Source organism: Neoarius graeffei, chromosome 16, assembly GCF_027579695.1.
Source record: "Neoarius graeffei isolate fNeoGra1 chromosome 16, fNeoGra1.pri, whole genome shotgun sequence".
NCBI lineage: Eukaryota > Metazoa > Chordata > Actinopteri > Siluriformes > Ariidae > Neoarius > Neoarius graeffei.
In genome coordinates this window covers 71,834,577-71,862,524 of record NC_083584.1, presented here as the reverse complement: position 1 = coordinate 71,862,524, position 27,948 = coordinate 71,834,577, and the positions used below count along the sequence as shown (strand labels likewise).

Below are 27,948 nucleotides of genomic sequence, written 5' to 3'. Positions count from 1 at the left end.
AGCCTATCCCAGCTGACTACGGGCGAAAGGCGGGGTACACCCTGGACAAGTCGCCAGGTCATCACAGGGCTGACACATAGACACAGACAACCATTCACACTCACATTCACACCTACGCTCAATTTAGAGTCACCAGTTAACCTAACCTGCATGTCTTTGGACTGTGGGGGAAACTGGAGCACTCGGAGGAAACCCACGCGGACACGGGGAGAACATGCAAACTCCACACAGAAAGGCCCTCGTCGGTCACGGGGTTCGAACCCGGACCTTCTTGCTGTGAGGCGACAGCGCTAACCACTACACCACCGTGCTGATTATATTAATAAAAATGTGAACGCAGCACAGCACAGGGGCTGTGTAGTGGTTAGCACCGTCACCTCACAGCAAGAAGGTCCGGGTTCGAGCCCAGCGGCTGGCGAGGGCCTTTCTGTCCGCGTGGGTTTCCTCCGGGTGCTCCGGTTTCCCCCACAGTCCAAAGACATGCAGGTTAGGTTAACTGGTGACTCTAAATTGAGCGTAGGTGTGAATGTGAGTGTGAATGGTTGTCTGTGTCTATGTGTCAGCCCTGTGATGACCTGGCGACTTGTCCAGGGTGAACCCCGCCTTTCGCCCGTAGTCAGCTGGGATAGGATCCAGCTCGCCTGCGACCCTGTAGAACAGGATAAAGCGGCTACAGATAATGAGATGAGATGAGATGAGATGAGATGTGGAAACAAAACATAAAAGCGGAAAGCAGGTAAAGGCAGCTGCTGATTGTAACTGTATACGTCATCATCATCGTTCTCTCTCGCGCGCGCGCGCTCTGAAGTGGGCGGTCCCGTGTCTGTCACTCATCTGTCGGCCTGTGGGTGCGCGCGCGCACTGGGATATCTACCCAGCGCTAGTGGATGATTGTGTCACTCCGCGCTCGCGCACCCAGCAGAGCACCGGCGTTTATTCCGCTTCGCTTCCGGTGTTCATTGTCTCTGTCGCGCGCTGTCGGTTAATCAGTCCTCAGCGGTTAAACCCGGAGCGCTCGCGAGGCTCACTCGGTGTTGCTGACCGACATTAATTGAGCGTCACGAGACGCGCGCGCGCGCGCACCGGACACAGGTTGTTTATAAATGCGACGGTTTATCCGCCAGCACAACTGAACTTGCGCACCGTCACGACTCCGGCTTCCCCGGGAACGCTGCAGATTTACCGACTGGAAGAAAAAAAAAAAACAGAGCAAGCTTTTTTTTTTTTTCTTCTTCTTCCGTCCGTCCAAGCGGATATTTGCCCGAATCAGGTTAAAGCAGGATCCGGTTTCAGTGCCGGCTTCCGTTCGTGTTGCAGTGCGCGCGCTCGGTGTGCTCCAGGAAGATGTCCGGTGAAGTTCTGATCCCGGATGACCGAGCCTTCAGTAACTTCAGACAGCAGTGTGTGTCGGATGAAGGATGGAGTCTGACTTACAAGAAGTCCGGTATCACGGTTCTGATCCAGATCCTGGAGGAGGAGAAGTCCCTGCACAAAATCAAGGTCAGTTCCCCTGAATAAATCAGCTGAGCTGCACTGCCAGGTACAAGTTTACATCCGTGCACTCACCATGGACATCAATTTTTGGCTTTTAGTTGTTTTTCTGGTGTACAAAATGTCAACACAGGGTCATACAGCCAGAGCATTTTTTAACACCGTTACTGGGAGACCAAATGGTCTGAAAATCAACACCGGGCCAAATAAACCCACTCAGATTATTAATCAATCGGCTCTGACCATTTCAAAACCGTCTTAACTTGCAAAAGCCAAGGCCTCTTAACTTCCTGTTCGTGAACATGACAGCTGGTAGCTTCTCTGTGCCAACATAAGGGTTTGTTTGACAGCACTCATTGGACTGAAGTACAAAACTGAAAGCTAAAAAAGTCCAAGGAGCTCAGTGCAGATCTGAGAAAGAGGCTCAGAGATTTACTCAACTTGGGAAGTGTCTCTTACAGCGGTTTCTAAGCAACTCCAGATTGCTACATCAGTTCAAAAGTTATTGGGAGGTGAAGCCACTTTCTTTGCCAAGGCCTGGAAGATGACCCAAACAGTCAGTCAAAAGCTGAAAGGGAAATTGGAGACCAAATGGTCTCCCAGTGGCCAGATTTGGTCTCCTAGTCAATGCCAAACCAGCTTCACTGGGAGACCAAATTTTAAACCAAGTTATGTTAGATTGATGCTGAAAGGTAAAACTGAAATGGGATTATGGGAGATGCTTGAATTGCTGGTCCAAATTCATAAGGTCTTTGGATTGGAATGTTTAAGAAATATTGAAGTTGGGTTGTCAAGACTGTTCCAATTTCCAAATTATAGACTAAATATACAGTTATTTGATACTGTTTTTCACATTGAGCAATAAAATTGAAGATTTTCTTATTTCTTATTTTTCACTGTTTCTTAAAATACATATTATGAAAGTTGATAAAACAATAACTTAAACTCAGTGTAATTTTAGTATTTTTCCATACAAGTTATGGTAACTTGGCACTGCATTAACTATGTTGATATTACGAATCCTCGTTTCAGCCAGCATAATATCAACATAGTTAATGCAGTGCCAAGTTACCATAACTTAATCATCTCATCTCATTATCTCTAGCCGCTTTATCCTGTTCTACAGGGTCGCAGGCAAGCTGGAGCCTATCCCAGCTGACTACGGGTGAAAGGCAGGGTACACCCTGGACAAGTCGCCAGGTCATCACAGGGCTTAACTTAATCATAAGTATGGTAAAATACTAAAATTACACTGAGTTTGTTATTGTTTTATCAACTTTCATAATATTATGTATTTTAAGAAACAGTGAAAAATAAGAAAATCTTCAATTTTATTGCTCAATGTGAAACATAGTATCAAATAACTGTATATTTAGTCTATAATTTGGAAATTGGAACAATCTTGACAACCCAACTTCAATATTTCTTAAACATTCCAATCCAAAGACCTTATGAATTTGGACCAGCAATTCAAGCATCTCCCATAATCCCATTTCAGTTTTACCTTTCGGCATCAATCTAACATAACTTGGTTTAAAATTTGGTCTCCCAGTGAAGCTGGTTTGGCATTGACTAGGAGACCAAATCTGGTCACTGGGAGACCATTTGGTCTCCAATTTCCCTTTCAGCTTTTGACTGACTGTTTGGGTCATCTTCCAGGCCTTGGCAAAGAAAGTGGCTTCACCTCCCAATAACTTGTTTTGAACTGATGTAGCAATCTGGAGTTGTTTAGAAACCGCTATAAGAGACATCCTGAGTTGAGTAAATCTCTGAGCCTCTTTCTCAGATCTGCACTGAGCTCCTTGGACTTTTTTAGCTTTCAATTTTGTACTATGTGTTGTTCAGTCCAATGAGTGCCGTCAAACAAACCCTTATGTTGGCACAGAGAAGCTACCAGCTGTCATGTTCACGAACAGGAAGTTAAGAGGCCTTGGCTTTTGCAAGTTAAGATGGTTTTGAAATGGTCAGAGCCGATTGATTAATAATCTGAGTGGGTTTATTCGGCCCGGTGTTGATTTTCAGACAGTCCAAAATAAATTAAAACTCGTGCACCAAATTTTCTTTTCCTGTTAAAGATGTGTTCTACAATCATTCTGCCCCAGAAAAAGAACAGCTCAAAGGAATCACTGAAAGCCAAAAATTTCCATGAAATTCATGTTCCTGATGAGTGAGTATAAAGTTGCCATATGTTTTCTTTATGATTTCTCTGTGTTGGGTTTAACATGGTGCTCTGTGTGGTAGGAGTTAATGCTTGGGAATTACTGCGCACTGTTGACTTTACCTCAGTGTCCATGTTTAACCAGCAGCCCACGTCCGGGTCTTTTGCTGAGTTGTATTTCATGAGTGATGTCAGAAATGTTTGCAGAAGGCGAGGATCAAACCTTGTGCTGCTTAAAGACACGTCTGTTAGCCTTCATAGGATTTTATTGCAGTGTAAACAGATTTTAATGGGTGGATGTCGAGTTTTCAGTAGCAGTACAATGACCTAAAGCCTCACGTTAACAGCATGAAGCTAGCCTAGTGCTAATCTGAAATGTAGCCTCTGATTAGCCATGTTTCCAGACCGATTAGCTATGCAGCTAGTTTGTCATGAGGTTTTAATCCTCTTACTCCATGTGAAGTGTACCTGTGAAGTGAATAGAATGATATTTTTATTTTTTTTTTTCCATCAAGATGTTTTTATTAATTGACCACAGTGTCAGAAACAAAGATACAGACATGAGCAATGTTGGATAAATGTATCCTCTATGACACAGTAAAGGTACTAAAGGTCCAATTCTGTACTTTTTCAGGGTTTTAAAGGGCCAGTACACTTTCTCGGTGTTGCGGAGGGGCAAAAACCCTACTCTATCCCATTGAAGGTCTGACCCCTCAAACGCGCTCTCGATCAGAGTGAAGGGAAATTGACAGAAAAAAGTAAATGAACTTCTTGCAGAATTAATCTTTTTAATATTTGGAGTAATTTAGTTCTGTCATGTTTGTTTCATTGCTCCATTCTTCACAACTGAACTGTTGCAATCGGCAGCGTTTTGTCCTGATTATGGTGATTTTTGCTGAGTACCTTCACGTCTCCTGTGCAAATAAGGAAAAGTGTAGAAATGACGATAGGGAGAAGGTTCAGGTTACAACGCACACAACGTGGAAAAGTTTAATGTCTTTCAAATCCGGTTGTTTACAGGCTGCTCATGTTTTCTGAGAGACGAGGGCTAACTTGACAATTTTTAATGAACGTGTTCGACGTTGTAAAGCGACCTTGATTATTAGAAGTGAATCAAAGAATGACTGGATGGAAAACAAAGTCCTAGGTTGATAAGGAAACTTCTATTTTATAGGAATTGTAGGAAATATGCCTTATGCACAGTGGATAATTTCTGGTCATAATGGATAACATGATGAATTTATAATTCATTTTATTATAAATGAGACCATTAAATACTATAAATTTGAACTTAACATAAAAATGGATTTTTTTTTTCCTTTTACAAACATATTGCAGGATCATGTCATCCATTACTGTATATAAAACTGCACTGCGTTCATGACAGAAATAGTAAATGCCATGAAAAATAAAAGCTTTAATATTAATAACCTTAACAATAGTGTAGGTTTGAGTGACACGTCAGGTTTATCCCGTTGTCGCATTGAGAAGCTTCTCACAGGAAATGAGCTGATATCTGAGCCCGGCCGAGCACAAAACCCTGTTGTTATCACAGATGAGTTTGCACGTTTCTCAAGGACCTTTGGAAAAACACACAACGCGTTTAGGTTCAGTTTCACATTTAAAGCGCTGTGTTTCACAGGTGAGCTCTGAAAACTCACCATGTTAAAGGATTAGTGACGAGAGAATGAATACAGTGGCACCATCACACACTGGGTTTCAGGTTAAATACCAGATCCTATTTACTCTCTTAGTTTTTATTCTGCTGCTGTAAATTCTGGTATCATGTCAGAACAATTTATTAGTTCAGTGTAATGCAAAACTTCTTTGATTTTTAATGGAGTGTTTTCAGTGTGAGGAAAACTGTAAGAGTATTCAAACTGCTGTGTGATATGTAAAAAAAAAATGAAATGACGGGACATGATGTTGCAGTTAAATCAACGATGGGGTTGTGTGAAGAAGCGGAGTTATGTTTACCACTTGAAGGTGATTTTCCTGCAATAATTATGATTTATTAAATAGTGGCGTCATACATATCCATGTATAGTTACATTTAATGTTGTGGAATGTCGGTGAAACAAGCTTATTCCTGTTGTCACTTACATCATAGCAGCTATAAACGGTCATTCCCTCACCAACGGCTTGCCATGTTATCAAGAAACTGCAAAGTGTAAACTTCTCCATCCTGGAGATGTTGGAAGGCTTGTTTACAGCGTCACCGCCAACTGTTACAGTAACACTGGAGACTCCTTCCATAACTGTTCCAGAAAACTTGACCATAATAATGAATTACAGGTTTTTAATCTCCCCCCCCCCCCCCCCCCCCCCTTGGATTTTCTCACCAATTTACTCATGGTCAGTTCCCACCCACCGTCACGTGCTTCCAGATCTTTTCAAACTGCTGCTCATGCGCCGTCAGGGGTGGTATAACATAGGGGTGTGCAAAATAATCGTCATGACAATGCATCGCGATACTAACTTTCACAATATACTGCATCGATTCTTGACGCCAAATATCGATTATTAATTTAAAAAAATGAATAAATAAAATTGTATGAACGGTTGGCGAACATCAGCCAAAAACAAGTAGAATACAACTTCCAGTCCTGTAGATGTCGCCGTGGAGTTTTTGACGCCCGCTGCCTTCATGCCAGTGGCATTTCCGGCGGCGGGCTACTGCAACCTAGACATTCTGCATAGACATCATATGCGACTGCGACTCTGTTTACAAATCTCGCTGGAACAGCGCGCACGACATGCTTGAGCACTTTTTAGAGCAACAGCCTGCCATCCACGCTGCACTCCTGTCTGCAGAAATGCGTAAATCTGAGAAGGATTTCTGCACACTGAGTCTGACATAACTGCTGGGGTACTACAACATGCTAAAAGAAATATGCTAAGTGAGTGTGTTGTTTCCTAATTTTGAGGATGCTCCACAAACTATAAATGCATAAGGCATTTAAATATAATGTAAAGTAATGTAACAAATAATATAATGATGATAATTTAATGCACTGAGTAATATAGTATATATATATATTTTTTTTTTTTTAAGATATTTTTTTTGGGCTTTTTGCACCTTTATTGGATAGGACAGTGTAGAGACAGGAAATGAGCGGGAGAGAGACGGGAAGGGATCGGGAAATGACCTCGGGCCGGAATCGAACCCGGGTCGCCCGCATTCATGGTATGGCGCCTTAACCACCTGAGCCACGACGCCCCCTATAGTATATATATTTTGATATTTATTATTGCCTTGTCCTCCCATACTGCAGGTGCTGCAAAGAAATTGAAAACTGCTGCTATTAGTTTTCTTTTATTATTTTTAGTTTTATAAGTCCTATGCACTTTTTGTCATTAGTGGGTCCACTTGTTAAGTATGGAAACAGTAATATTTGTTTTAATGGCAACTACCTCCAAAGTCGTTTCAATAAATTCAGTTATGAACCGAGTTGCTCTGAGTTATGCATCAATTGGAGACACTATCCAGATCGTACACAGCCACTGGTAATTATGCTCTTTTTTTTTTTTTTTTACATTTTCACTGAAGTATGTTGAATATATCGCAATAATTCAAGAATCGTGATGTATCACATGCATTGTAGCATGTGAATCGTGATTCGAATTGAATCGTGACTTCTTTGCCAATACCCACCCCTAGTATGGACCCTTTTCAGTCACGTGACCTTCGTAAACGCGACCGCCATTTTGGACATGTAGTGGACTTCGGCTCAAATCGGTTTGAATGCGAGGAAGGCGACAAACATAAAAGAAAAAGGAGCGAGATGCAGAAAACTGTATTTACTAGTTTACTGTAATTATGATCTGGCAGCTATTTACACCGGATCCAGTGTAAATAGCTGCCGGAGCCAACGTCCGGCCGGGCCGCGAGCGAGCGCGCTCCGGAACCTGGGACGTTGGCTCCGGCGGCTATTTACACTGGATCCGGTGTAAATAGCTGCCAGATCATAATTACAGTAAACTAGAATGGAATGTTAACAGCAATGTAATGCCTTTTCTGGCTAATTTTATTCGTCTTACCTCCAACAAAGTGGTCACTACACAAGCGCTGGTGTGCCGCTATCCATCTTCTCCGTCGGTCAGCATCTACCGGGATCCGATAAAATGATAACCCTTGCCTTGTTTGTCGATGGTTACTACATCCAGGTGCACAACAACATAGTGGCATGATGGAAGTCTTGCTGAAAATAAACACTTTCTTTGCTGCCGTTCCTCAATGCTGGCTGTGGTAAACTACTGGTAGTACACGTCCAAAATGGCGGCCGCGTTTGTCGTGACGTCACGTGAAAAGGGTCCATAACACTAGGAGAAAAGCGCTATCCACCTACCTCTGCATGCATGAACTCTCATTAATCCACTCGTGATTTGTCTAGTATTGCTATAATTGACAGGAGAGAGAGCGTGTGCCACCCCTCCCTCTGTGAGAGCACAGGCCACGGATGGCTGTGGCATCAGCATTCGAAATCTGTTTATGTGGAGCATCTGCTGTATGAGGACCTGTGAAGGAGCTGTTGCTATAGAAATAAGTGCATTAAAGGAAAATCCTGGGACGTATTATTTTTATTTATTTTTAAAATCCGGGGCCCATTTTTCTATCTCTTTGGGTCCAAATATTTACCAGTGACGACAACGAATGAAATTGCTCCAGTACAAAGTTAGAACGCTTAAACTGATGAAATGTAATCCTACAAGGCAAACGTCCCTGTCAAACTTAACCACGTCTTTTCTTCACGGAGAAGCTCATAACGTGGTTATAAGTGTCTGACAGCATGGAAAGGATCCAGTCACCGGTGTCTGTTTACCTCAATAACTAAAGAAACTGTTGCAAATGACTGGCTCTAGAAATATTGTTTTACCTTCCTCTTTTTCTGGCCTCTGATGCAGCGTCCCATTCAGTGCCTGTAGTCGATTAATCACACAGGGGCGCTGTTCTGATCTTTACAACAGAAGTCATGCAGAACTTAAGTCCATTTCCAAAATGGTATGAGAATATTCAGCTGATTATGACTATGTGGATGAGGTATGTGAATTTGAAGGCCGTCCCTATTTATTTGAGCTGGTGTGTAGAGAGAGGGAGGCTCACTCTGCACTCTTCTTTCAATCCCGACTAGTTTTTATCTCTAAATGTAGCAGATTGCAAGTAGTGGTGTAAAAATTCTCATGTCAGGTCATATAGTACGTAAACCTTATTTGTGTCATAGTGTAACAGAAAAACTTGTGCAGCAATATTACCCAGATAACGTAAGCTTATTTATCAGTTATGGTCTCTTGCAAAAGTATTCATCCTGTTTTGTCACATTACAAGCTGGAATGAAAATGGATTTTGGAGGGTTAGCACCGTTTGATTTACACAACATGCCGACCACTTTAAAGGTGAAAATTGTTTTATTGTGGCACAAACAATAAGATGAAAAAACAGAAATCTGGAGTGTGCATAGGTTTGTAGAGCCATCTTTTGCTGCGATTACAGCTGCAAGTCTCTTGGGGTATGTCTCTATTAGCTTAGCACATCTAGCCACTGGGATTTTTGCCCATTCCTCAAGGCAAAACTGCTCCAACTCCTTCAAGTTAGATGGGTTGCGTTGGTGTACAGCAATCTTCAAGTTATGCCACAGATTCTCAATTGGATTGAGGTCTGGGCTTTGATTAGGCCATTCCAAGACATTTAAATGTTTCTATTTAAACCACTCCAGCGTAGCTTTAGCAGTACTTTTATGCCGCTTTTCCACTACAAACGCGGCTGAGTCGGGCTGAGCCGTGCCGTGCTGAGTCGAGCTGAGCGGGGCTGTTGGAGTTGCATTTCGACTACAACCGCGCTGAACCGTGCTGGCTGGAAGTGGGTGGACACATTGGGTGGAGTTAGCGAAAGTGGGTGGACGTCACGTGATGTCGTTAAGCAGCGCAAACAGTGACATCAGTGAGCTTTTAAGTGGTAGTCTCACGACCCGAATAGTAAACAATAAACATGGAGGAAATGGAGTCGTTAGTGTTGCTGGTCTTGGTGCTGTGGCTTGTTGTCACCGACAACGCGGACAGATACTGGCAAGAGCGTATAGATGAGGCGAGGCGCATAAGGCTTCATAATTCTCATAATTCGTAATTATTCTTCTTCCGGGTTTATGGTGTTTACAGATCCCAGCGTGCTCGCGGGGCGTGTGTGGGCGTGTGAGGACACTCCTCCTCACCAATCAGTGCACAGGGGAGTGTCTGCTCATGCCCCTAGCCTCACTCGGCACGGTTTGGCTCGCTTCAGCCCCACTCCAAAACGGTGCAAGTTTTAGGGGCTAAGCAGGGCTGAAGCGAGCTGAGTCGTGCTGTTTTTTGGTAGTCGAAACGCGAGCCGTGTCGGGCTGAAGTGAGCTGAAAAAGGGTAGTGGAAAAGGGCCAATAGTGTCATTGTCCTGCTGGAACGTGAACCTTGGCCCCAGTCTCAACCTGTTTGAGTCAGCCAGAGGTTTTTCCTCCAGAATTGCCCTGCATTTAGTGCCATCCAGCTTTCCTTCAGTCCTGACCAGCTTTCCTTTCCCTGCAGATGAAAAATGTCCCCACGGCATCATGCTGCCACCACCATGCTTCATTGTTCTCAGGGTGTTGGGTTTTCGCCACACATGACGTTTCTCATGATGGCCAAAAAGATCAATTTTTGTCTCATTTGACCAGAGACGACTCTTCCATGTGTTTGGAGAGTCTGCCACATGCTTTTGGGCGAACTTCAAATGTGTTTTCTTAAGCTATTTTTTTTTTTTTTTCTCCCCTGGCCACTCTTCCGTAAAGCCCTGCTCTGTGGTCCTATGGACAGATACTCCCATCTCCGCTGTGGATCTTTGCAGCTCCTTCAGTGTTCTCTTTGGTGTCTTTGTTGCATCTCTGATTAATGCCCTCCTCGCCCGGTCTGTGAGTTTTGGTGGGTGGCCTTCTCTTGTCAGGTTTATAGTGGTGCCATATTCTTTCTTTCCTTTTTGCTATAATGGATTTAATGGTGCTCCCTGGGATATTCAAAGTTTGGGATATTTTTTTATAACCCAACCCTGATCTATACTTCTCCACAACTTTGTCTCTGACCTGTTTGGAGGCTCCTTGGTTCTCATGTTGCTTGATTAGTAGTGCTGCAGAGTCAGGGTCCTTCCAGAACAGGTTGACAGACATCATGTGACACTGATTGCACACAAGTGGATCTTAATCAACTAATTATGTGGCTTACGAAGCGAATTGCTCTTATTCAGGGGTTTCATATGAAAGGGGGTGAATACTTATGCACACTCCAGATTTCTGTTTTTCATCTTGATTATTGTTTTATGTCACAATAAAACAATTTGCACCTTTTTAAAATTGTAGGCGTGTTGTGTAAATCAAGTGGTGCTAACCCTCTGAAAATCCATTTTAATTCCAGCTTGTAATCCGACAAAACGGGACAAACACCAAGGGGGATGAATTTTTTTTTTTTTTTTTTTTTGCAAGACGGTGTCATTTATAATTCTAGAATGCAACAGCTGAGAAGTGCAGGCTTTCGTCTAAACGGGGGAACAGGGGCGCTGCGCCATCTTACTCTCGGCGTGCGCCCCCTTACCGACTCCGTGAAAACATCCCAGCAACACTACGTGACAATGTGTCTGATCATCAAATACGTTAGAATTGCTCCAAAAATATTCCAATCATAGTAGATACACCGCCAGACGGTGCAAAAACAATCCGAATTGGCGTTTTCCAGACTGAGGCGCCATGTTGTTTAGTTGTTTACTTGTCGCGGCTGCTCTCGCGAGATTTGACATGGGTTACATACAAGGTCAGCTGACTTGTAGCGCGAGATTTCTGAATGGTTGACAGACATCATGTGACACTGATTGCACACAAGTGGATCTTAATCAACTAATTATGTGGCTTATGTGGCCTATTTATACAACCTGAATGACCTTTCACCCACCGGCGCGGGAGCTTTTGACAGAAGTAGTTCGCGAGTTGTTTTTGTTGACACTTGGGCATTTAAAGATGTCATCCCGCGGCACGAAGCAGAAGAAAGCCAAAGACTGTCCGGGGCAGAAGAAGATTAGGCCAAAAAAAAAAAAGTGTGTTTCCGGTAACCCGACCGATCGAGAATTTCCGCGTCGAAATTGCCGACCGTAAAGTTTTTATTACAAATTTCCCTCGATATTTTAGTGTAAGCGGCGTTAGTTTGTCATAATTTTTCAACGCAGTCAAGTTGTGAAAGAAACGATAAAGAGTAAAATGTTTCGCCACTTCTATCAGCCCTCCTGCATAAACTGAGCCGAGCCGCCATTTTGAATCCTCGTTCAAGGCTGTAATGCAAATTGCTTCCTCTTCAGTATACAAGTGCACTTCCATGGCAGGGAAAAACACTACATTTTGCCGCCTATGTCGTCCCCTATTTATACAAATAGGAGTCATTCAGGATTCAGCCATGCTTTTGCTCGACCCAAGTTCTACAGTAGGCTAGGCTAGGCCGTCTGCTTTTAATGGAAGTAGCCGAGCCTAGGATGTTATTTTCACGTTATTTCTTGATGAGGTGTTTTCACGTTATTACATGAAAATATCATGAAATATCGCTTCCGTAGATCATAACTCGAACTCTCGCGATTTTTTTTTAAATTCGTTTAAAGATTTAAAACACTTATTTTATTATGATGTGTGGTATAAAGGATTCTTGCCAAAATACTATTTTGTAAGATGTTTACTTGTGTTAATTTTTTCAAACAAGATTTAAAAAAAAAAGAAAAAAAAACTTTCCTACCTACCGACCTTATTTTAGTATTTCATGTTAGCGGAAACACCTTTTTTTTTGGCCTTACTTCTTTCTTTTTCAATGTTGACAGACAATTTGTTACAATTTCCCTCTCAGATAGCCTCAGGCTACGTTTACATTACGTCGAATCAGCGGATCATCAGATTAACGTTCTTAAAACGATTTGCGTTTACACTAAAACCGTTAGTGGTGCACACAGCAACGCCAATACGCGGATACACTCGGCTCCGCAGGCATCCTGCGCTCCAAATCACTCCGCCCTGAACAGCGAGTGCCCTCTGGAGGGTGCGCACTCCGGCCCTGCGCAGCTCACAGAGCGCGCGAGTGAAGTGAACAAGCCACGATTCGGGACTGAGCCGCTGTGTGTGTGATCCCAGCGCAGATCACTTACTACTTGCAAGTGGAAGGATGGCAAGCCTAAAGACCATCATAACTACACAATGGGCAGTATTTGCATCAGTATTTGCAGTATTTTCATACTTTTATACTCTTTAATGAAAGGTCATACAAGGCGGAAGTCCGCGCCGTTTTTCAGCAGTCGCGTCACATGACCAACGCCAGCGAATCAAGAAGGTGGATGTCACAGTGATGTTGTCCAATGAGACGCCAGCTAGAGCTCAGCACAGCGTATCCGCGTATTCTCAATGTTTACACAGCACCGGACCAGTCACAATCTAGATTGAATACGTGGACGCTGGCGGATTCCCGTTTCCAGGTGGTTTAATGTAAACGGACAGTGCATCCGCGAAGAAAACGAGACAGATACGGTCTAATGTAAACGTAGCCTCAGAATGTCCCATTGGAGCATTTTTCAAAGGCTTTGCACGGCGGGGGGGACAACCGGCACCATCCCCCCCCGCTTCGCTCCCTCGCCATGGTGAGTGCCCTCATACTAAATTTTTCTAGAAAAAAACCCTGAAGTGGAAATGGATGTATGTGATCAGTCATGGCTCAATAGGTAATTTATACATACAGCTGGCTTATTGAGTGAATACTTTTTGACGTTATCCTGCCCTGCTTTCGCATGTACTGATGCAAGTTCATCAAAAAAACTTGAGCTAATATCCCCTCCACTATGTCTGCAGCAGGTCTCTCTTGCTGCTGTCTTAAGGAACAGCAGTTTTCTTGAAGAAAAGATGGTGTGTAGGATTTCTTCACGTATCTGACTGGCAGTAATCATCCCTGTCAAAATGGTCACTGCAAGCACAGTGGTCTGCAGGGTACAGTGTACAGACGCAGGCGTTTACATCCATTTGTAACGCAGCTAGCCACAACGTTAGTGTGTCTCTGTCCCCCACAGGCAGTCTGTGAAATGTTACGGAAGGGCAGAGACTCATTTTGTTGCCACAATTTGGAAATGTGCAAACACGAACCATTTATTGAAAAGAAAACAAAAAAAACTTTTGGATCACAGTAAACTACGGTGCGATGGTCCAACTCTGGAACATGACGCTGCTCTTTCGCTCACGTTTCTGCTGTTGTCTTCTGGCAACAACTCAACTCCCGTGAGATTTACAGCTGCCCTGCAGAATTACGCTACGTTCACACTGCAAGGCTTAATGCTCAATTCCGATTTTTTTTTGTGAAATCCGATTTTTTTGTGAGGTCGTTCACATTAACATATATATGCGACTTGTATGTGATCCTCAGTATGAACGAAAAGCGACCTAAAAGTGTTCCGCATGCGCATTGCAGGATACGACGACGTCACACGCAGTGAGCATGGCCAGTGTTTACGGAAGTAAAACCGCCCGGTTGCGGTATGACCCATCCAATCTAGCTTGAATAGCTGCATCCCCCCAAATGGAAATCAGCTCCCTAACCTCTGCGTCCTTCCATTGAGAAGATTCAGAACCTTCACAGCCCGAAGCGTCCCTCGCATTGATGTCATGCGCAGGGGCGCAGATACGTTTTTTGAACTGGGGGGGACAAAAAACTGGGGGGGGGGGGGATAAAGCTGCCAGCAAACCAACCCCAACCCCGATATGCCTGTCAAACATGTTGTGGGTTACTATAGCAACCAAGCTCGAGCTCGCAACCTGTGCAGTCTGCGCAGCTCAACCAACCGAATATCAGTCTTTGTTTTATGTGAGTTGTTGCAACTATGTATACACTGCTGTGCACCTCAATAAACCGAATGGTAATTAGTCTTTTGATTTTTCCGTGAGGTTTGCCTTATGCAAAGTGGGGGGGACCGAGCGAGGTGAATTTAAATCTGGGTGGGACGAATCCCACCCGTCCCACCCTCTATCTGCGCCCGTGATTATGCGCCATGTTGTTGTAACTTTTTTTGAGAGACCCGCCGCCTACTTCAGCGCAGAATAGTGACGTTTGTGGCTTGTTGATGACGTGTAAGTCGGATGAATGCGACCTGGCGGTTCAGACTGAAGTCGCATATGAAAAGAGCGGATAGGAATCGGAATTAGGACCACATATCCAAACGGCCTGGGTCGGATTTGAAAAAATCGGATCTGTGTCGTTCATATTGTCAATAAAAGATCGGATACAGGTCACATATGGGCGAAAAGATCGGATTTGAGTCACTTCAGCCTGCAGTGTGAACGTAGTGTAAGTGTATCGCTGTTTTACAGTTGCCACTTTATAGTGTTCTAACTCAATACTAGAGTGATTTAAAATGATTTTTGTCCCTACCAAATATTTGGACCCAAAGAGACAGAAAAATGGGGCCCAAGTTTAAAAAAAAATCCGAGAATTTTCCTTTAAAGCGCAAACAGAAATAAGTTAATTATAATGTTTGAATTGTCTTTTGAGAAGAATTATTACACACACTTACTTTCTGCATGGTGCTAAACCAGAGGGGAGCACTTGCATGTGACGTCACAGCCGATCCAGATTGTGACAGACGCCATCTTGTCGGTCAAATGCCATATTTCCGCCTTCTACTTCTGGTTCTACTTCTGCTTCTACCTTTTCTTCTGGAAAACCCTACTATATACAATTCTACTACAACGGCTGCGGCTACAAGCTCTCCCTACCTGTGCACGTTTATGTTTTTTGTGTGTATTTTTGCGTGTTGTTCATCTGTACTGGACTTCAATATCCACTACAACCGTATGGACTTACTGGACATTGGTTTCCAGCAGAAAATGACGGTTTGTAGTGATTTCCATCGCATGCACAACATTCTGGATGAGATAGTGAGACCAGCGGGGTCTCCGTGGATTGTTATCGGAAGCAAAGCGAAGGAGGCGGCGTCGGGAGCGGAAGCAAAAGCCAGGCTGCAGGCAGAGCCGGCCTGTTGACTAAGCTCAGAAAACAGCCACTCAAACCTCCACTGCTAAGCCTTTACCTCTCCAATGCCAGATCCATGTAAACAAGACGGACGATTTGGAATTACAGCTGGAAATTCTATTCTATAATCAGCTGGTCAGTGCTATACTCAATACTTAAGTGACTTACCCGTCCAATGAGGATTATTTTCTTGTTTACAAGATGTCACATCTGAGTCGCTGACAAATCCTGAATTTCTGTAAAGATAACTGTGCAGAGATTTATAAGCACGCAGTGCTTCACCACTGAACAGCGAGGGAAAGTTGATGAGGTAATTATACACATCTGGGTATTCCGCTGGCAGTTCAACATCCACTGACACGGTCGTGAAAACTCCGTCCGGTAAGCCATAAGGGTCACTAATCTGTAGATAGTTTATTTTAGACATGTATATCTAGTTATCTGTTCATTAGAAAAATGAGCCGTGTAGTCCGTCGGTTGAAATTGATCCATTCTGTACACGAGTGCAGCAGTATTCAGCGGTGTTTTTTACCAACAAGATGGCGGCTGTGTACTTTCCGGTCACGTGACTGCAAGATCTCTATACTGTTATGGTTCCAGGATGTTAATACTGCCATCTCAGATGGTTACCCAGGTGTGTGAAGTATTCATCATTACTGAAATCCACAGTGCTGAACTCAAACAAATCCGCAACATCAACTGCTACAGAACACTGATCCTTTAAAGGAAAGCTTCCATATGTGGGAATGCATGACTTTACCGTGAGCACCACACAAACAGTGGCGTGCGTGGGTGGGTGATCTGAGGAGATGCTCCTTAATGATGTCGGGCTTCCCCCTGCCCACACACCGTCACAAACACTCTCTCGCGCCCTCTCTCTGCCTGTCCTCCCACTTGTGGTTTTATCTGCTGCAGTAGCTCAGAAATCCCACTCAGTTATCTTCACACTTGCTTTCCTGAATGTATATGGAAATTAAACATTTTCTTCATTTAAACTGTAAACATCCTGCGTGTGGGACGGCGAGTGTGTGGAACAGAATATCTCGTCCAGATAAAATGTTGTACAGGGAAGAGATGGAACTGGGAACATTTGGAATGTAGTACAGGTAGAACGTAGAACATGCAGGATGGAAAATGAGCAGGATGTTGGCTCATAGTGGCAGAGAATGAGTGAAGCAGAGACGGTGTGGGATGGTGATCTGATGGAGTACGGGTGGAACGTAGAAAATGGAGGACAGAAAATAAGCAGGATGGGGAATGTGTGGGACTGTGTGTGTGTGTGTGTGTCTGGGGGGGAGGATATAATTTACAGATGTCCACATCCAAGACTTTTCTTATAGCTAGTCAATATGTTATCATAGACTGAGTCTACGTCCACATTAATACGTTTTAGTTTTAAAGTGCATGGTGTTTGTTTACGCCTGGTGTCCACACTACTCCAGAGTTTTCGGGCTCCAAAAACGGAGACTTTTGGAAACGCTGCTTGCCTCGTTTTAGTTTGAAAACTCCAGGGTAGCGTTTTAGTGTAGACGGACAAAAACTGCAACGTTTGGAAACGATGATGCAGACACTCCCGTTCACTTCCTGACTGGGTCACATGACCCTTTTCCAGAAGAAGACAGATGGTGTCAGCGATTTATGCTGGCATATGCATGCCCAGTGTAATTGATGGGGCGTGTTGGTATGGACTGAGATTTTCTGATACGGAGCTAAAGCACTCATCTGGATGGAGATCATTTTAGTTTTAAAACTGAAACGTATTAACGTGGACTGAGAAACTGACGCTAAAGCCAAGTTCTCCTGCTTTCTTTCTGAAAGCGTTAGAATTTAACCTCTGAATGAGTTCTCATTAATCATTAAATCTTTGTGACTGATTAATAATTGTGTTCAATTACACTTCAGTGAGATTCCGAGGTTTCTCCAGGTGAAGTGTTTTCGTTCAAATAAACAGCGGTGTGTATGGAAGCAGTCAGGATTAGGGATGGGTATCACGAGAATTTTTGTATCGCGATATATTGCGATACATGATCAGCGTATCATGATATTTTAGTACAAGACTGGCTTTTCTTTACGCAAAACAATTATGTAAGGAAACAAATGTAATCAGAAGAAGCCTTGATTATTAAACATGTGATTTTTATTAACTATTTAACTAGTTACATGTACTAGTAGTTTAGTAAATAGCCTGTGTGTAAAAGAAATTACCATGTAGTCAATCTACACAAATTTGAATAATAAAAAATAATGTTAGACAAACACTGTAATGTTTGAGCATAGAGAGAAAAAAAATCACAACACATCTGGCAGCTTTTTGTAAAGAATGGAAAAACACGAGTAAAAGGCCGTCACTTCCAGCCAGATACAAGTTTGTCCAACATCAGTAATGTCCTACCCTAGATAGTCAACTTCACACTGGGCTTCAGCATACTTAAGTTACTGATTTTATTATGATTTATATATTCTACCACATAATGAAATGCAATGTTGTGCTGTTTAAAAACAACTTGTTTTAAGTTTTATTCCAGTTACCTATTGACGGTCAAATTAATTCAAGAAAATGAATCCGAATCAGATAAAATAAGTAATTTATGCATACATGTGTTACTGTGATTAACAGATTGTGCTTGCAGTAAAACAAATTCCTTACCAATTCAGCATGTTGTAAGCTGCTTTAAACTTCATAAACTTGGGAATACATTTTGGGAATGACGACCTCAGAGAGAGTTTTTCTAGATGTCCCTTGATACCGGGGCTCACATTCAGCCAGCATTTCCCTGAACTGCTTGGATTCCACCATGCTGTACGGCCTCATGTCTTTCACGATGACTCTTGCTATTTTAGAAGTGATTCGTTGCGCTTTTTCAGATGTGCTCTGGTAATTCTTGGTACTAGAAAATGCATTATTTATAGTTTGTTTTGGCACAGAATGTGGAATATGTAGAGTGCTTGTATGTTGCACGGTCTGTTGTAATTCCGTGGGGGTTTTGCTATTAACAGCACTGCACGCCGAAACAGCCGAAACACTCAGATGATGGCGTCTCAAATGTGTTGTTAGAGTAGTTGTTCCCCCACGACACTTAACTATAGCTTTACAGATTTTGCACCCAGCAACGTTTTCTTCACTCCTGCTTTTCCCTCTTCTAAATAATTAAGCCGAAGTGCTGCCAAACGGCAGCCTTTCCCTTAGGATTTTTCACAACGTTGAACTTGTAGTCATCGGCGCCGACGGAGGCTGCCATTTTGAAAGCGTGACCGAAGCAACTATTTTTTTGCATTCGAGCAAGGGATTCTGGAACCTTCGATTTTATTTATCGTCTCAAAAACAATAAATACGCTAGTGAATTATTATATTATTCAAGATTTATACATTGAAATGAAATTTAAAAAAAAAAAGCAGTTGATCAAATATTTTCAACATTTCCATGATTAGACGAACTATTTACGGAAACTTGCGAAGATTCCCGAGTGAACCCGACTGAACCGATATGTCAAAATCGTACCGCGATACGTATCTTTTTCAAGCTGCACCACGATATATTGGTATACCGATAATACCACGCGCCACTAGTCAGGATGGAGGTGTAATGTGTGTGTGAGAGAGAGAGAAGGGGAGGATGTATGGCACCAGCACTGCTTCTGGGTCAGCTTTTACACCTTTATTTTGTGTCATTTATACCTTCTTTTTTATATTCCTTTTTCTCTGTTTTTGCCTCAGGTGGTGTGAACAGAAATATTACTGACCTGCTTCTGCATTCTATAAATCATTAAAACTTGATTGTGAATCTCTGCAGCCTACTTTAATACTCCAATATGGGTCAGTGTGTGTGTGTGTGTGTGTGTGTGTGTGTGTGTGTGTGTGTGTTCTGGTTACAGCTCATGCTTTTGTTCCCCTACGTTCGCATGAAACATGGAGAGTGTGTCCATTCACTCTGGCTGCCCTGCTAACAATGGTGGTAAATTCATGGACACTCTGTGTAGGTGAAATGGACGACTACAAGGTCAGAAGTCTTCGTCTTGCAAACTGTATGTAAAAGGAAAGCAAAGCAAACGCACCTCACCTGGTAGGTGTCTTAAAATATATAATTAACAAATTTAAAAACTGTAACACTAAGGCCCAATCCCAATTCTAATTTCTACCCCTACCCCTCCCCCTTCCCCTTGGCCCTTCCCCTTGAAACTGAGCTACAAGGGATAGGGCTTGAAATTCAACCCTTATGTATTGGGATAGCCCTTCAACGATCGCATACGTCATCGCGTACCTCCGTCAGCGTTTACGTTAGCAAAACGCGACCAAATGCGTCATTGGCTGCGACCAGCCGCTACAGTCAGAGCCAGAACCAGAAATCTCTGCTAGCAGAGTGTGATTTGTTAACTAACACCACTGAATGGGATATCTTTGGCGCTTCGTGCACCACATCCGACAGAATGAGGTGTCAGAACACTCATGTAAACAATAAAAGCGAGAATAACAGAACAAAACATACACAGTCAAGCAACCGAAAACAATACTCACTCCCAAAGCTTTTTAGCAGCAGCTTGGATTTCAGAAATCGCTGCTCATTCTCAGCTCGAAAGCGAATCAAGCGGCGTGTTTCCTCTGGATAACAACTTAAAACACGTAAATAATGGAGAAAATACATTTATGACAATCTTTCGCCGCGGGAACCGCCATCTTTATGAAATCCGCATGAAATCTCGCTGAAATCCACATAGCATTGTGGGAAATCACTCAAACCCCTTCGTTCGGAGTCAGCTCCAGGAAAATCTCCGTTTGGAGGGGTACAGAAGCCCTACCCCTTCCCCTACCCCTCCGTGTTAACTGGGATTGGGATACCCCTACCCCTTCACGTGAACGCGCAAAATGGAGGGGAAGGGCCAAGGGGTTGGTCCAAGGGGTGAAATGGGATTCGGCCTAATACTATTGGAGTCTAAGTGGACATTTTATTTATTTTTTATTTGGAAGGGCTTTTTTTTAAATCAACAAAGGTGACTGCTTTCATTTGAACATGTCCAACATAAACAGCTTGTATGACATCCCATTCAAAAGTATCATTCAAGCCACGTGAGTAAATTGCGAACGCTCTTTTGCACGTTATTCCCTCATATTTTCCCAAAATATATTCTGCACTTCAACTCTCTTGAAACACCTACAGTACAGTTTCCAGTACCTTGGCCCATGCTTTGGAGTCCCCAAATGATCGGTTTCTCCTCCATGGTAGGCTACTCGGGAACGATTTGAATGGAACCAACATTTACAAGGTTGTATTCTTTCAAGCACAGCACTTCTAAATTCCGATTGGTTACTGCTGAATTACATCATAGCTGACGCCCCACTACCCAAGCCATGCCGCCAGTGGTCATGCTGCTCCTCAGGCCGAGAGACACTGGATCACATGGAAAATTAAATGATTTTCAGTTGTTTTGACGCTCTCGCCGTGTTTGGTGTGAACGTAGAGTCACTTGCCGTCACTGAGCCATGTGTATTTGTTTGAGATCTGAATTCTGTGGTGGCATGTAAGCAGCGCTCGAAACTAACGGTGTCCCGACGTCCCGGGGACCATTAAAAAATGTCATCGGGACACAAAATTATCATATCTGGGACAATCCCGGGACAATGGAAAAAAAAATAGATCTAGAAAAAAAGTTCTACATTAATATTATTTACAAAGCCGTAACACATACGTAGACATTCACCTAATTTGTCGATTTTAATTTTAAAACGTTAACAGCGAAAAATACATAGTAGCTACACTTTCGATGCACCTGCATCCGTAGGCTACAGAGCAGCGCATTCTGTTCTAGAACCTTCGGCCGGAGTCCGCATTATATGGGCTTGGAATGGAATTGCTACCGCACACGCTGCGCCGACTCTTGCCAGAACAAAAATGCTTAAGTGGTTGAAGCGGACCGACCGCGGGGAAGAAACTGAAAGCCCAGACATAACGTCTCCGCGACCTTCAGGATCCAAAGTGTCCTCGCCTGGTCTGCAGGCAACGCTAGCAACTGAATGAACTTAATGAACACTGTTAGACACGTTATAAAATACAACAGGAATGATGTGGATGATATTGACGGAAGATACCGTTCAACAGAATAAGTGAGTTTTCTTGGTGTCTTTCTAGTTCAGAAAGTTTAGTCAGTCAGCAGCACAACTAGGCTCGGACCTGGCACTATGTTGATGTTGCTAACATTTGCACCCACGTTTCGGCAGCGAAAGTTCATAAAATGGATAACGGAAAGTTCATAAAAATGGATAACGGTAATGGATAACGGAAAGTTAATAAAAATGGATAACGGTAATGGTGAAAATGATAAGTTGGCCTTATAAGTGCCAACAGATATTCAAGGTATAAGTAGATGAAATGAACATAAAAGGGGTCTTATTTTCAGCTAAAGTGTACTGCAGATGTAGGGAGTTGAAACATTTTCTGAATGAGCTAGTTGGCCCCTTTAAATAAACGGGTATCTATTCATACAGTGAGATCGCCAAAGTTTAATAAACTGAAAATGCAATAACTGTAATTTTGAAGTAGATGATGTATAGGATGTGTCGCTTGTGTCTTGTGACTTATTGTAAAAATGATATAAAGGGTTCAAAATCGCATAGTTACAAATATAATAGTAATTTCATATGATAATATTAACCACTGGTTATTTCAGAGAGGAAAAAATGGGGACACTATTGCTTCCATTCGGGACAATACAACACAGAATTCGGGACCACTGGGGGACACAAAGAAAAAAAGTTAATTTCGAGCCCTGGGTGTAAGTACAACCCCATTACCAAAAAAGTTGGTATGCTGTGTAAAACATAAATAAAAACAGGATGTGATTTGCAAATCCCAGAAACCCTATATTTCTGTTAGTATCTTTTTGTCTTGCATTTGTTTTTATTTTCCAGGCTGATGCTCATTGTGTTCCTCACTTCTCCTCTCCTGTTCATGCCTCGTGTTTTTGTTGCTATGAATAACCCGTGTAAATAAAAGGTTTCTGCGCTTGCATCAGTCTCCACACCTCAACCATGATACAAATGTATTCAGTGGAAATGTCAGAATCCAGAGAGAGATGCACCACATTCGCATACGTTTTATTACAGTGTATATATATTTTTATTTCAAGTCTGTCATATTGAAGATAACTTATAAAGGAAACTTTTATCATTGGTATGTACAACCCCAATTCCATAAAGTTGGGATACTGTGTAAAATGTGAATTTAAAAAAAACAAAACAAAAACGATGTAACATTTGCAAATCTCAGAAACCCGGTTTCATTGAAAATAGAACAGACAACAGACGTTTTTTGTTTTTTTGTTTTTTTTAAATATATACTCCTTTTGAATTTCATGCCTGCAACACATATTTAAAAAAAAAAAAAAAGAAAGTTGGGTCAGGGGTGTGTTTACCACTGTGTGGCATCACCTACTAGTGCATCTCAAAAAATTAGAATACCATGAAAAAGTTCTTTTTTTTTCTCTCATAATTTAATTCAAAAAGGTAAACTTTCATATATTCTCATGTAAAGTGAAATATTTAAAGCCTTTTCTGTTTTAATTTTGATGATTATGGCTTATAGCTCATGAAAATCAGAAATCCAGTATCTCAAATTATTAGAATATTCCCTAAGATCAATCAAAAAAAGGATTTACAATGTAGAAATCTCCAACTTCTGAAAAGTATATTCATTTATACACTCAATACTTGGTTGGGGCTCCTTTACCATGAATTACTGTATCAATGCGGTGTGGCATGGAGGTGATCAGTCTGTGGCACTGCTGAGGTGTTATTGAAGCCCAGGTTGCTTTGATAGTGGCCTTCAGCATATCTGTATTTTTGGGTCGGGTGTTTCTCATCTTCCTCTTGACAATACCCCATAGATTCTCTATGGGGTTCAGGTCAGGCAAGTTGGCTGGCCAATCAAACACAGTGATATCATGGTCAGCAAACCATTTGGTAGTAGTTTTGGCACTGTGGGTAGGTGCTAAGTCCTGCTGGAAAAGGAAATCAGCATCTCCAAAAAGCTCGTCAGCAGATGGAAGCATGAAGTGCTCTAAAATCTCCTGGAAGATGGCTGTGTTGACTTTGGACTTGATAAAATACAGTGGACCAACACCAGCAGATGACATGGCACCCCAAATCATTACAGACTGGAAACTTCACACTGGGCTTCAAACACCTTGGATTCTGTGCCTCTCCACTCTTCCTCCAGACTCTAGAACCGTGATTTCCAAATTAAATGCAAAATGTACTTTCATCTGAAAAGAGGACTTTGGACCACTGAGCAACAGTCCATTTCTTTCTTTCCTTAGCCCAGATAAGACACTTCTGACATTGTCTCTGGCTCAGGAGTAGCTTGATATTAGGAATGCGAAAGTTGTATCCCCTTTCTTGAAGATGTCTGTTCGTGATGGGTCTTGATACACTGACACCAGCCTCAGTCCACTCCTTGTGAAGCTCTCCCAAGTTCTTGAATGAACTTTTCTTGACAATCCTCTCAAGACTGCAGCCATCCCTGTTGCTTGTGCACCTTTTCCAGCCACCCTTTTCAGCAGTGACCTTTTGTGGCTTACCCTCCTTGTGGAGGGCATCAGTGATCATCTTCTGGGCAACAGTCAAGTCAGCAGTCTTCCCCATGATTGTGTGTGTGTGTGTGTGTGCAGGGGTGATAGCGTTCTGGCGCCGCGCCGGATTTCCGGCGTACCGTGGCTGGGGGAAAAAAAAAAATCTAGTTCACCCATTGTCCTGTGTCATTCTGAGATGCGCAGATAGACAGTAAAGGGAATTCGCATGATATGGAACTAGTGGGGGAAAAGTGCCGTCACGGCACCATGCTTTCCCCCCATTCTGTCTCTCATAGTTGAAGTGTACCCATGATGAAAATTACAGGCGCCTCTCATCTTTTTAAGTGGGAGAACTTGCACAATTGGTGGCTGACTAAATACTTTTTTGCCCCTGTGTGTGTGTGTGTATATATATATATATATGAGTTTATTATTATCGCCATCCACTTTAATAGGAACTTGTTCTTGATTCTAAGATTCCTGTTCTTGGCTGGCAGGAGTAGAAGCCAATGTGGTGATCTGCTGTTGCATGTCGAGATGCTTGTCTGCTCACCACGGTTGCAAAGAGTTGTTTATAAGGGGGCAGCCATGGCCTGAAGGTTGGAGAAGCAGCTTTGAACTGGTGATCCTTTGGGCCCAGTTCTTGGGACTGGCAGAAAAAACGTGAAGGGAGTTGAGTGAAATGAGCAGCACTTTCCCCTCCCTCTGTATCATAACTGAAGTGCCCTTGAGCAAGGCACCTAACCCCCAACTGCTTCCCGGGTGCTGTAGCATAGCTGCCCGCTGGGGTGTGTGTGTGTGTGCATGCGCTCATTGCTTGTGTGTGTGCACATGCATGTGTTCAGATGGGTTAAATGCAGAGGAAGACTTTTTTTTTTTTTTCCACTGTGCTTGAGTGTACATATGATAAAGACCACTTCTCTGACCTCTCTTATCAACAAAGCGTTTTCACCCACAGAACGGTCACTCACTCAAGTTTTTTTTTTTCTTCCTTCACACCATTCTGTGTAAACTCTAGAGACTGTGTATGTGAACCCCAGGAGATCAGCAGTTTCTGAAACACTCAAACCAGTCCATCTGGCACCAACACCCATGCCACGGTGCAAGTCCCAGAGACCACAATTTTTCCCCATTCTGATGTTTGAAGTGAACATTAACTGAAGCTCTTGGTTTGTATCTGTGTGCTTTTATGCATTATGGTGCTGTCAAGGGATCGGCTGATTTAGAGAACTGCATAAAACAGCAGGTGGATGGGTGTCCCTTATAAAGTGACCAGTGAGTGTATTTATTTCCATCCTTAGATCTTGGAACATATCCCCTGCAGATATGTTGAGCCCGCTGTAGTTTTTGTAGCTTTGCAGACACACTCCTGTACTAATATATTTAGGAACTGCATGACTGCCTTTTTTTTTTTTTCTCAATGAGGTTGCAAAGAAAGGATGCGAAGACACAGGAGTGTGTGTATCTGTGTGTGTGGGGGGGGGCACATGCAGTGGGCTCAGCCCCTGACCTCCGTACACTCTAAACAAGCCTCTGATGTGTGCTGACGCTGAACGAGTGAAATTTTCTCACAGCAGCAGGTGTGGAAGTGTGACGAGATTATTTCAGGTTCCTCACCTTCACTTATTATCTCCGGAGTTACACGTTGTCCTATAAAGATGGAGAAAGAGGGATTGAGAAGGAAAATAAGTTTGCTCTTATCTTTCTTCATCGGTTTCCTCACTAATGTTGAATTTTTAGTTTTTGGAGCGGAGTTCTAGAATTATTAACATCTTTTCTTCATTATTAAGTGTTCACTCACCTGTTTTTCCTTCCTGAACTTTTCCCACTTCCAGAATGTGGGTTTTAGTGCATTGTAGGTAATTCTGTCTGTCTGTCTCTGCCCCCACCCTCCAGTGTCGGATGGTGTGTAAGGACATTTCTGCAGAAACCATGTATGACGTCCTCCACGACATCGATTATCGACGAAAATGGGACTTGAACGTGATCGAGACCTTTGACATCGGCAAACTGACTGCGAACGCTGATGTCGGCTACTACTCCTGTAAAATTTAAAAAAAAAAATTCCCTTCATGCATTTCAGTTCACATATGGGACTTTCCGAGTAATTCCTTATCGGCTCCTAAGTTGTTGTAGTTGATTATTTATGGTTGTTTCAGGGAAGTGTCCTAAACCCCTAAAGAATCGTGATGTGATCACTCTGCGCTCCTGGCTGCCTATAGGAAGCGATTACATCATCATGAACTACTCTGTCAAACACCAGGTAAGTGACAGTAGGAGGTCAAAGTTCACCTTTGTCAAGTCTGTTTATTCTCCATGTTTAAATACTAGTTTGTATTTCATCTCTTGACTGCGTGTGTGTTTTTATATCAGAATTACCCACCAAAGAAGGAGCTGGTGCGAGCCGTTTCCATCCAGACAGGTTACCTCATCCAGAGCAATGGTCCTTCCAGCTGTACCTTAACTTACCTGGCACAGGTTGACCCTAGAGGTAACACAACACACGCATGGAGTATACAGCATTACATTTATGAGTCATGAGAGACCTGCAGAAATCACTGACTTTACCATTAAAATGACCCCAAATATGATGCAAGTCGGTCACACTTCAGAAAAGATCAACTCTCCCTTCTTCCCTCAGGTTCTCTCCCTAAGTGGGTGGTGAATAAATCTTCCCAGCTTCTGGCTCCTAAAGTGAGTAGTGTGTGTGTGTGTGTGTGTGTGTGTGTGTGTGTGTGTGTGTGCGCGCACACGTGCATGCATGTGCTCATTTAAAGCATGTCAGTGTCAATAAAGATCCTCTTGCTTTTTACTCTGCCCTCTCCCAGGCGATGAAGCGTATTGCATGGGCGTGTGTGAAGTACAGCGAGTGGAAGCAGAAGCACAATCCAGACTTTAAGCCATGGCTTTACCCGGAGCAGAGTCGTCTGAGCAGCATGGCTCTCTCGGAGCTCTCTGTGCAACGCGCCGACTCGCTCGAAAACATCGACGAGAGCGCGCTGTGTGAGAGCAAGGACGAGTGTGCTGAACAAAGTGATGATGACTGAGCGCACACACACACACGCGTTGCATCGAGGACACTAAACACGACACATAGAGTACACTAAGGGACCCAACTGGGGTCAATGTATAGATTATATAAATATTATAAATGCAGAGTAGGAAGAGGGACAGTGTTTATTTCATTAGTGAGCTCCGTCAGATCCACAGCAGGACAAGTTTTAAAGCGGATAAAACATCTGTATGCAAATGAGTGTTTTGTTTTTCAATCTCATTGTGTTTAGGCAGTCATGTGCAAGAAAACAGTGTCCACATGGAAAAACTTCCCTTTGCTTCTTAATCATTCACTAAAAAAAAGTTCCTTTATTCTTGTGGTCTGAATAACGAGACAGAAAAATTAACCATTTCAATTTTTTTTTTTTTTTCTCTTCCTGCCCCTCTCTCATACTTACTCACTCGTTCATAGTTGTGACCCCTGCCCACTTCTTGCCCCTTTTCGGAAGGAAGTGTCCTTGACTTCATTTCTCATGATTTTGTTGGAAAAAGTTTCTTTACTATGTATTCTTCACAGCATGAAGTGATGCGACACACACACACACACACACACACACACACTGCCCACCCAACCATATACATACGTACTGTACATCCTGTCTTCTGCTGGTGTGCCACTAAGGTGACGATAAATAAATTTGATTTCTGTCTGGGA

The 27,948-nt window shown here is 42.9% G+C and overlaps 1 protein-coding gene across 1 annotated transcript; it reads left to right on the top strand.

The window, feature by feature from the left end:
• Positions 1-870: 870 nt before the first annotated feature.
• stard10 (StAR related lipid transfer domain containing 10) lies at positions 871-27,948 on the top strand. The gene is made up of 6 exons (XM_060943418.1): positions 871-1,500; positions 26,136-26,283; positions 26,399-26,502; positions 26,613-26,730; positions 26,881-26,933; positions 27,068-27,948. The coding sequence occupies exons 1-6, from the start codon at positions 1,345-1,347 to the stop codon at positions 27,284-27,286; spliced, it is 798 nt and encodes a 265-aa protein (XP_060799401.1). The 5' UTR covers positions 871-1,344; the 3' UTR covers positions 27,287-27,948.

What these genes read in the sequence shown, in the direction of transcription:
- stard10 (XM_060943418.1), top strand. Translation starts at nt 1,345, where the DNA reads ATGTCCGGTGAAGTTCTGATCCCGGATGACCGAGCCTTCAGTAACTTC. An exon ending in TGATGTCGGCTACTACTCCT is followed by an intron (nt 26,284 to 26,398) that starts GTAAAATTTAAA and finishes TGGTTGTTTCAG; the next exon opens with GGAAGTGTCCTAAACCCCTA. An exon ending in GGCACAGGTTGACCCTAGAG is followed by an intron (nt 26,731 to 26,880) that starts GTAACACAACAC and finishes TTCTTCCCTCAG; the next exon opens with GTTCTCTCCCTAAGTGGGTG.